Source organism: Cryptomeria japonica, chromosome 9 (genome assembly GCF_030272615.1).
Source record: "Cryptomeria japonica chromosome 9, Sugi_1.0, whole genome shotgun sequence".
Taxonomy (NCBI): Eukaryota; Viridiplantae; Streptophyta; class Pinopsida; order Cupressales; family Cupressaceae; genus Cryptomeria; species Cryptomeria japonica.
Genome location: NC_081413.1, coordinates 709706028 through 709716103, shown reverse-complemented (window position 1 = coordinate 709716103; position 10076 = coordinate 709706028). Strand labels below are relative to the sequence as shown.

General features: G+C 35.6%; 1 protein-coding gene across 1 annotated transcript; it reads right to left on the bottom strand.

The window, feature by feature from the left end:
• Nucleotides 1–464: 464 nt before the first annotated feature.
• Nucleotides 465–8317, bottom strand: LOC131073901 (cytokinin hydroxylase). The gene is made up of 5 exons (XM_058010405.2): nt 7839–8317; nt 7200–7429; nt 6159–6397; nt 1769–2135; nt 465–1344 (listed from the first exon to the last, which is right to left on the bottom strand). Exons 1-5 carry the CDS (start codon nt 8128–8130, stop codon nt 907–909), a joined length of 1566 nt encoding a protein of 521 aa, XP_057866388.1. The 5' UTR covers nt 8131–8317; the 3' UTR covers nt 465–906.
• Between the last annotated feature and the right edge of the window lie 1759 nt (nt 8318–10076).

Here is a 10076-nt window from a genome sequence, read left to right as displayed (position 1 = left end):
AAATCATCTCGCCCTTCATCCCAAGTGATTCCAAAAAGGTGCACTTTTAATTATATTCAACATGCATGTGAGCCACCCTAAAAACCACAATAAAGATTGTGAATAACAAAATACATAGTGTTCATAGTTGATTAGTTTTTATTTCACGAGGTGCATCTCCTACAAATTTGAAGAGTGGTTCTACTACACATCTATTCCATGTTGACACATCAAAAGATACAAATTTAATTGTTTTATTTTCCTTTGACCTGGATGAAAAGGGTAACTGGCATTAACACCTAAATTTTCTTACAGAAATACTTTTTTAGGAGAATAGCTTAGTGGTCACAAAAGAAATGGGAGATAAATTTGCCTTACTTTGTGTTGCATTCATTTTTCAACATAGAATTCCTGCACCATTACTTTCCCCCTTTGTTAAATACTTGAGATATTGTAGACATTTTAGTAGATAGAGACCAATCCAAAATACAACATCCTACAGATTGGATCTAGTCATTGATACTAGAGTCAAACAAATAAAACAACAAGAGTTCTCTCTCATCCAAATTGTCAAAGCAAGTCTAGTTCCTTCCAACGGAAAATAGTTCACAAGGCACAACATACCAATTTGTTGCTACATCTTTTGTCACAACTGCATGCAGTGGAGACATACCGCAAATCTCGAGAGTTGCTCAATGACCTTCATGGTTTCATTAATAGGATCTTCATTCTAAACAGCAGCTCCATTTCAAACGGCAAACCATAACTCCATATCAGTAATACCACACAACAAAATTTTCCTCCATGTAACAAATAAATTTCAATTTCCTTTAAAGGGGTTCTTTTTCATTCAACGTTTGAGTTCAAAACTCAGAGCCTCACATAGGCCAAATGCCCCACCATAGTGGATCTCAAAGTATCACATGATCAAGAGAGGACTCTTTCTACCATAATTGGCATTCCATATTGAGGACTAAGACTAAGAAAAGCAACAGGGGCATGCCTATAATGTGGGGAAATGCTGAATTTCAAGTCTTTCAAAACCATGGCCATTATAACCTTGGCCTGCAATACTACAAAGTTCTGTCCAATACACGATCGAGGCCCACTAGAAAATGGAATGAAAGCAGAGGGATGATTACCTGCTTTACTTATTCCTTCTGCAAAACGGCTTGGATTGAATTCATTTGCATCAGCACCCCATAATTTTGGATCCCTGTGGACTGTCAATATGTCAACAATCACACTGACACCCTTGGGAATCACCAAGCCATCTTCTCCTAACTTCAAGTCTGTGAATGTCTGCTTAATTATTCCTGGTGCTGGAGAGTACAAACGAAGTGTCTCCTTCAATATCATTCCAATCTATACAATCCAAGATAAGCTATTAGATTTAAATGAAATCAGGAAAAAAATCATCATGACAAAACTAAGAACCCCACTCACACAAACTAGATAGGAGTACTTAGTAGATTGACCCAATCAAAATCCATTGGGAAGGTACATTTATAAAGGGTCTAACATCAAAGAAGTAGAGGATTAGACACTCACACAACTATGATGGCATTTTTCTACACAATTAATATATTAAGTCTTTAATAAAGTCAAATCCAGTATAGTAAATTTTAAAACTAAATACTCATGGCAACATTCATCTTGATCTGAATAAGTAGATACACCTTGATAGATTCTGCAAACCAACTTAACCAAAAAGATGTTAAAAGTCATTTTATCACATCTCATCAAGAAGAATTCACAACTTTGAAGATGTAGGGTGAAGCTATCTTACAACTTTGAGGTCTTTTACAGAGTCTGTAGTGGGATCTTGGGTTCCACAAATGTCTTTGGCTTCTTGCCGAGCTTTGTCTTGCCAATGGGGATTGAGTGCTAATAATAGTAGTGCCCAACAAATCAGATTACTTGTGTTCTCCTTCCCAGCTAAAAAGAACGTTTTGCTCTCGTCCATTAGCTGCTGCATTGTATAGCTAATGTTTTCCCCATCTGCTGAGAATTGATTTATTTCTGATAGCATCAAACCAAGAAGGTCATTTCCATATGACCCCCTGTTTAGTCGTTCCTGAATCATGAATTTAACGTTCTGTTCCATCCTCCTGTTCCATTTCCAAATTTCCCGATTTGTAGCTGTTGGAAGGAATCTGTTGCATATTGATAAGAGAAACTGTTATATGGGTAAGAAGTATAAATTGTTAACATCTGCAAAGTGAGGAGACAGAAGGCTGATACATATTTATAATTTATTGTGGATAGGTCTATTAGTTGATTATCAATGATAAAATGTAAGATGATATAAGTTATGTAATTTAATTGGGAGAATATATTAATACCCTCTTCAAATCTAAAATCAATATTATTCATCAACATTGTGATTCGATGTCAATATAAAAATATAAGTGATATTATCTTCAAAATATATATATACACTTAATATTACATGTTGAAATATATAATTTTTTATTCTCAAAATATAAAATTTATATAATACTTTCATAAATATTAATAACAATTTTTCAAAATTTTAATATTCATACCTATTCGATAATTAAATCTTCATACCAAATAATATATAGCAAGATAATTATTAAAATCCAAAACTACTTTAATAAATTGGTATTATATCAACATACTGTGAAAAAAAAAAAATGAATAAAAAATGTATCAAATATTAATCAGAAAAATCATATTTTAAGGGCATGGGACAGCACTTGCAATAATTAATATCAAACTGTTTCATTGAATGAAAGTGTTGGCATGAAAGCAAAAAATATCTGAACCTTAACTCCCTTTGTGAGGACCATAGCTCCACGAGCCATCTTGCTCCCACCACTATAGAAGACTACCTACAAACTCCCATCATTTATCTTGCTAACATATAATAGGTTAATTCCTGAAATATCTTTGATCCTCCCATCAGAGAATCTAATCTTGACTCAACCATACCTAACAAACTCAGACAAGAGTTGTCACCAAGGTGGACATTTCCACTGTCAAACTTTTCATGGTAAAAAACCACTCTCTAAGAGGAGTCATGCGGAAAGAGGCATCGAAGTTAATCATCCATGCATCCACATATGCATGCATTGCAAGGGCTACACCAAATGCATCAGATCATTGATAAAATCCCTAGAATCTGAATCATCATCAGACTCATTCCTATTTTTCTTCTCCATGCAATCCTTCTTGATGTGGCCTTTCTTACCATAGTTCTAATATTTCACCTTAAACTTATGAGGAGACTTAGATTTCTCGCAAGACTCGGATTTTCTTTTGTCCTCCTTTCTTTTTCCTTTTACCATGCATGAACAACTAGTTCTTCTTTGGCAATTTTGAAAGCCTTTCACTTCATCTATTTCAAGAGAAAAGAAACCACTTCCTTATCGAGCACAAGCTTTGAATAAGTACTTTAAAAAAATTTATGACTATCAGTAGATTGTAGATCATGAGTCTAGCAAAGAACATAAAAATGCCATGCACCAATTCTCGTTTTCCATCTTCACACTGATAGGCTATATAATTGGCTCATAATGGTATTAAATGCACTTAGCTGATTGACAAGTAAGTCGCCATTTCCCATCCTTAAAGTATACAACTTCAGTCTTCTAGTTCTATTGAAAAATCTTAGGATTTAGCTTGGTATAGATTTCCCAACTTTTTGAAAGAGATTTTGAGTTGGGTTCTCTTGCAACAATCGAGAGCATTGAATTAATGGAATAAAGCTGAATAAGATTATTGGTTTTCTGATCTAACAAAGCATAGTCATCTGGTGACATAGTCACATGTTTATTCCTAGAAACTACTAGCCATAGATCTCAATCTAGCAACAAATCTTCCATAGCTCAAATTTGTGCCATCAAACTATTCCATCTCCAGCCCTGATATTTTCACCATCTTCCCTGAAACTGAGATCTATGCATATTGCCAACATTCAAACCAAAATCACGTGTTGACACAACTTTTGCCCTACCTGCTGGATGCGGTCCTGTGTCCACGATGGTTGTTGTTCCCTCTTCTGACGCTCTTTCTTCCAATCCAGAAAGATCGGTGTTGGGCCCTTCAGATTGGTCAGTTGAGGCAGCCAAAGTTGAAGAAGGGTGGATCACTGTTAAGGGGAAGCACTCAAAGACGTCCAAGCCTTCTTTTGATATGACTCTTCGTTGTCACAAGTCCAACTGCAAATCTTGAGGGCCCTCGTGGTTGGTTGTTTGGGGTGGCCTGCCTGGCCCTGTCTGTGGTTGGGTTGCCTGCTGTCTTTTGAGGCAGTCCCTATTTTTTTGGTTGTGACTCTCTCCTCTTGGCTGAGCGGTCAAGTTCTATCCCTTGTTTGTTTTGTAAAGGGATTTGGGTCCCTTCAAAACCTGTTTTTCACTTATTCAAAAACATTCAAACCAAAAATTTTCAAAAAATATTTTTCTCTACCCCTAGGAAACATCGTTGATCGGGACCTAATATCAAATTAAAGGATGCCACTAGTGGAAACGATTCCTACACTAATCAACAAGAAGTAACATGCAACAAAACTAACATCAAATAATTTCAAAATAAGTATACACGATAAAATCATTTACTACATGACACAGTCTTTACCCAGTGAGATTCTTTTTTTTTAAATCCAATCTCCAAATCTCAAACCAATGTATTCACAGTACCAATCTGGTTATAATACATAAACAAACCGAAGCCTTCATAGGAGAACAACCAACACAAATCTAGAGAAATTTTTGTAGCATAATCCCCTTGCTTCATTCCACATCTCCATCCTAGAAACCAATATATAGGAAAAACAAATCAGGAAATGACAAACGGTCAACCACAAACCAGCTATATTTTAAAGATCCTCTTGCATTGCCATAATCCATCATAACTTTGTCATAACCAACTCACCAACCCAATCTCTCCATTCAAAAATGCCTTACGATGCATCATCCTTAAATGTCATAAGTTGGTCAGCATTCCAAATCCACTATGTAACTTCCCTCATGCATACAATTATATGTCATAGGATCATACGAAGATCTCTTACGCATCTTACAATGTCATAAGATGTTCTTACACACCTCTATGACATTAGATGTTCTTACAACCTCTTGCACATGTAATAAATGACAATGCACATGGCACATGGCACATGGCACATGGGACATAATATCAAAATAATTTATAAAACCTTTTTCCAAAAGTGCTTATAAATAATTAATAAATAATAAGATCATTAGGATTGCAAGAGGTATGACACACCTATCCCGAAAGTAACTTTGAGTGTTAGTTATCTTGAAGGAATTTGCTTAGGCTGCCATGATTAGGCGGTCCTTAATTGGAACCCCTACCCTGACTACATCAAAAGAGAAACAAATAATATCGATTGAAATGCCAACTCTTGTGCCCAAAGAGAGGCCTTAAAGTTAGGGGGTTGTCATAGATGTAGGTCTTTGATGAAGCAGTGATCACTGATATTTCTGATTAAATTATGAGTATTCTTCATTATCTTTCAATTTTTTTAACATTGATTTGTGTCTATTATATAAGAGGTATCATTGTTAAACGAACCAACAATTTAGCATATAAGACCCCTCTTGTGGAAGCTCAAAAGAGATTTCCTATACCATTTAATTTATATTTTATCCAAATTTTGAGCAAATGCAAGATAATGGAAAAGACAAAATTGAAACTTCAACCAACCAAAACATGAGCTGAAGTGCTTCGTCTTCCATTTCTTCATACAATCGTCATTTGGAGTATTTGCATCCGTCAATTGCTCATTTGTTTATATCAATAATTTCGTTTTACATTTAGGTATAGTTCTGTCCCTAAGACATCACAATTTTAACATTAAAGTAAATTTCTGTTCCTTTAGCAGAAAGCTTAAAGGATGACAATCTAATTAATTACTCAATCACACTGATTTCAATGAATTAGAAGTACAAAATCTGTTCTAATATTGGATTATAGGTTGTACATTAACATGTATACTATGGAAATATAGCAAGCTATAACTACCAAGGGAAAGCCTACTTTAGAGCTTGGGAAAAACTATTCCCTTAAACAAAAAGGGAGCAAAAGATGAGAATGATGGAATAGTTCTATAAAGAATTAACTAATGTTCATTGTTTATTGCAAGAAAAAGACCACCTATACCAAATTGGAGTTGGAAGCCATATACGTACCTGCCACAAGGAATCCATAAGTATCGAAATGATTCAAGGATCAAACCTTCCAAAGAGTTCATATTTTCAAATATGTCTTTTCCTCTTTTGGAATCCAATCCATATTGACTCTCGATCATAATATTTGCTGTAAGATTCTTCATCGGAGCTGTTAGCTCTATTTCACAAGCTTTGTCTTCAATAAATCTCCATTCATCCAACATTTCTTTGGTGCATCTTGCTGAGATCCCAATTACTGCCTGCCGACATTGAGGAGAGAATATTAACAAGAGTTCTTATATTTAAGTATACCCAGTATTCAAAAAGTGTCTCTTAGATCATTTTAATTACAGCTACTTAAAAGTTCAAAACAAAATTAAGGTAAAACAAATCCGGAAATCCAAGAATAAAAGTTTTGGAAAAGCTAACAAACAAAATTGTAAGAAAATGACAGGCCAAAGTGGAGACCCTTGGGATTAGCTCACTCCGTTCCGACTGTCATCTGAGGTAGTTCAGGTCGCCGGTTCAACTCTTAATTTGTCCACAGTGTGGACGCTGGACTAAACTTTTGATTCCTCTGAATTAAAAAAGATAGACAGGCTAAAGAGGAAATAACACAGTAAGTGAATGGGACATAATCCAGAACATTCATAAATTCCAAAGCGAAAAGCAAACACAATTAGTGAAGCTCAGAGTGGCAAAGGGGTCTAAGCATTCTTAGTTGAGCCACTCTATGATGTTTGAAGGAGAATATACTTAATGTGATTGATGAGACAACATAAAAAGTGGTTATAGTTAATGAGCTTGGTGAGAGTACATTAGAAGTCATAACAATGCACAGAAGAAATTTGTTTCCAGATCTTTGAAAGGGAATATATTAAATAAGATTGATAAGACAGTATGAAATGTAGTTATTAGAAGTGATGCCAGCGTAGACTATATTAAGTCTACTATCGTTCTTCAAGAGGGCTAAACTGGAAATAGATAAGACACACATTCTCAAAAGTTGAACATAATAAACTGATTACAGAAATATGCGGAGCATAAGTTCATCTGCAGTACCTTAAGTTTTTCTATATGAAATGCAGGGGCAACAACTCTGCGCTGTTGAGCCCACCTTTCCCCATTAACTGCAACCAAGCTTTTTCCAAATGCTACTGAAAAAAATTCCTGTTGTAAAGGAGATACCCCTGAATTACTCAAGTTTTTGGAAGATAGCAGTTCCTTGATCTCTCCTGGATCTGTCAGAACTATTCTAGGCTCATGACCAAACCAAATCACAAACCTTTCTCCTGATCAGGACCCATTGTAAGACCATACCCATTAGTATCCGTTACAATAAACCTATATATTACCAAAAACAAAACTTGGGTGCCTCACTGAGGATGGGAGTTATTCAACAAGGAATCTACCATGCACACATACATAAAAAGGAAATATATGTTCTTCAAGGAGCATCCACTTTCCATATACACACTGAGAAGTATATGCCCAAAGCAAGGTTTCTACTTTCAGTATGTGCAAGTGGGGGGCACTTTACCAATGTAACATGGCTATTCAGATGAGAAGTTTTATGCTTTGTATTCAATAAGGTAACCACTTTCTATACAGAAGAAAAATGTGTTCTAAAAGGTGAGTAATTTGTCTAAGACAATGAGCAAAACTTCCCAAATGTATATATGTATATCAACTTATTCTTACCATATTGTTGTGCCCATTTGACAAAGAAGGGGAAAACCCTGTTCCTGATGTCATGATGAATGGCAGGCAAATCCTTGGCATGCTCCTTCTCCATGATGTTGGCTATGTCAAGAAGATTACCTACCAAAAAACGAGGTGCAGGACCTTTGAATCCTCGTTTTTTGAGAGCTCTGTAGATTGTCCATGGCCTCCACCAGTATTTTATTAAGAAACTGACCATGAAAGACGATATGCCAACTACAAGAGATGTAAATAGCATGGAAAAACAACCAATGTTCTCCATTGTAAACATCTAGTAAGTTCTGTGCCGCAAGTATGAGAAAACGAGTTCAATGAAGATATACCAGCCCTGCAACGCTTATCCAGACATCAGAATGCACATTTATTAATTAATGTAAAATTAAGAAACTGAACTTTAATTAATTAATATGCACGCTAAAATCTGCATTCTGGTGTCTAGATAGACAGTGCGTCAACTAAATGAGTTTCCTCTCAAAAGATGATCTCTTCTGCAGAGGAACCTTTTTAATTATAATAAGTTTTGTGCGGGACAACTAAGACCGCATTCATTAACATTTAGACATTTGTGCAGCGGAGTTTTTTAACATTTGTGTGTTTTTAGGAATACCCGTATTGGAAGTTTTATTCTAACAAATTATTAGTCGATAGTAGTATTTAAATGACAATGGTTATTCTCTATATAAAACAATATCTGATATTAAATACATAAATTTGTATAATATAATTGTTTTTCATTGAACTTTTTGTATTTTTACAGTATTGAAAAGGCATTTTAAAAGGATCAAACCAATAGACATCCCGTAAAAATTCATTGTGATTTGTAGATTTTGTCTCTTCAATCAGGGGTTATTTTGTAGGGAGAATAGACGGCTCCGTTTGAAAATTGGTTTAGCTTGTCGTCCAACAACTTTGACGTCACTAAGAAAGTTGAAACTACCAACAAGTTTAAACATTGTTTAACAATAGAAAACAAATTTTAACTCTCACCCACTCAATTCACAAAACCCTGATTGAAATTCATCTCAGTTGCCTTTGAGATTTTCCAATAAGTATTGGAATGGATGGTTTAGGACAAGATATGATCAGGGGAGGGGAAGAAATCAGAAGAGATATTAGAGTTCAGATCAGAGAGGTGAAGAAGGAGGTGTTGGCAATCCGAATAGCATGGGCAAATTGGACATCGACCATAAGCTAGGAAGCAATTTGGATGACCTAAGAAACAAAGGTAAGTATAAAGCTCTAAGATTCTTCAAATGTTTATTTTAAAATAAAGAACTAGTCTAGAAGCCTATAAAAAAGTCGAGAGAAGTGGGGTTTTTCATTAAATGGGTTGGGGGTTGGTCAGCTCTAGAAAAAATATTAAATAGAGTGTCTAATAAGAGATATTAAATAGGAGGCCATGAGTCAAGGTTTGGATCTAATGGATGGAGTAGGGATCTTTATGAAGGATTGGATCCCAACTGCAACCCTTGGAAATAAGAAACTGATGTTGTACTAGCATGGATTAGATTGTGCAATTTATCATCGAAATATTGGGAAGAATATATTCTAAGGGAGATTGGGAGCAAGTTTGAGAGCATTGTCAAAATGGATGAGAAATTGGAAGGCTTGAACTATGGGGCATATGTAATAATGTGTGTTAAGATCTTACCATATCCACCTCTACTAGCGGTGGTTGAGCTACATTTCGACATTGGGATCAAGAGACAAAATATTGAGAGGGAAGATAGGTTAGTGATATGCCCCAAATGCATATCAAAAGGACACACAAGCGTTGATTGTGGGAAAGTCCAAAATAATCAAAGCAATAAGGATAATGATAATCCACAAGAGAGAAAGGGAAGGAGAACAAAGATAGATATGGATGGCGATACTAATCCTTGTCGAGAAAAGGTGTGAGGAAAGGAGTGATGGGGAGAAGGGAAGCAACAAGCCTATAGTCCTCGAAATCAGAAAGTTCAAGGACTCCTAAATGGAACTCAGCAGAAAAGGGCAGCGAGGACAGGGAAGGGATAGTAACACCACAAGCAACTACTGGTCATAATGCAAACCAAGATCATATGCATGCTCAAAATCTAGCACAAAATGTGAGTTGGGATGAAGGGGGGATTAGAACATCACATGAAGTCAATAGTCAAAATAAGGATGAAGACTAGATGCTTTTTGATGAAAGACAAAAGGTAGATGATCCATAATTGCTAGTAGTATAACTTATAC

Coding starts and splice junctions, on each gene's coding strand:
- LOC131073901 (XM_058010405.2), bottom strand. CDS start 8,130: ATGTTTACAATGGAGAACATTGGTTGTTTTTCCATGCTATTTACATCT. Junction 7,430..7,838: donor CAAATGGGCACAACAATATG/GTAAGAATAAGT, acceptor GGTCCTGATCAG/GAGAAAGGTTTGTGATTTGG. Junction 2,136..6,158: donor TTATGGATTCCTTGTGGCAG/GTACGTATATGG, acceptor AATATGCAACAG/ATTCCTTCCAACAGCTACAA.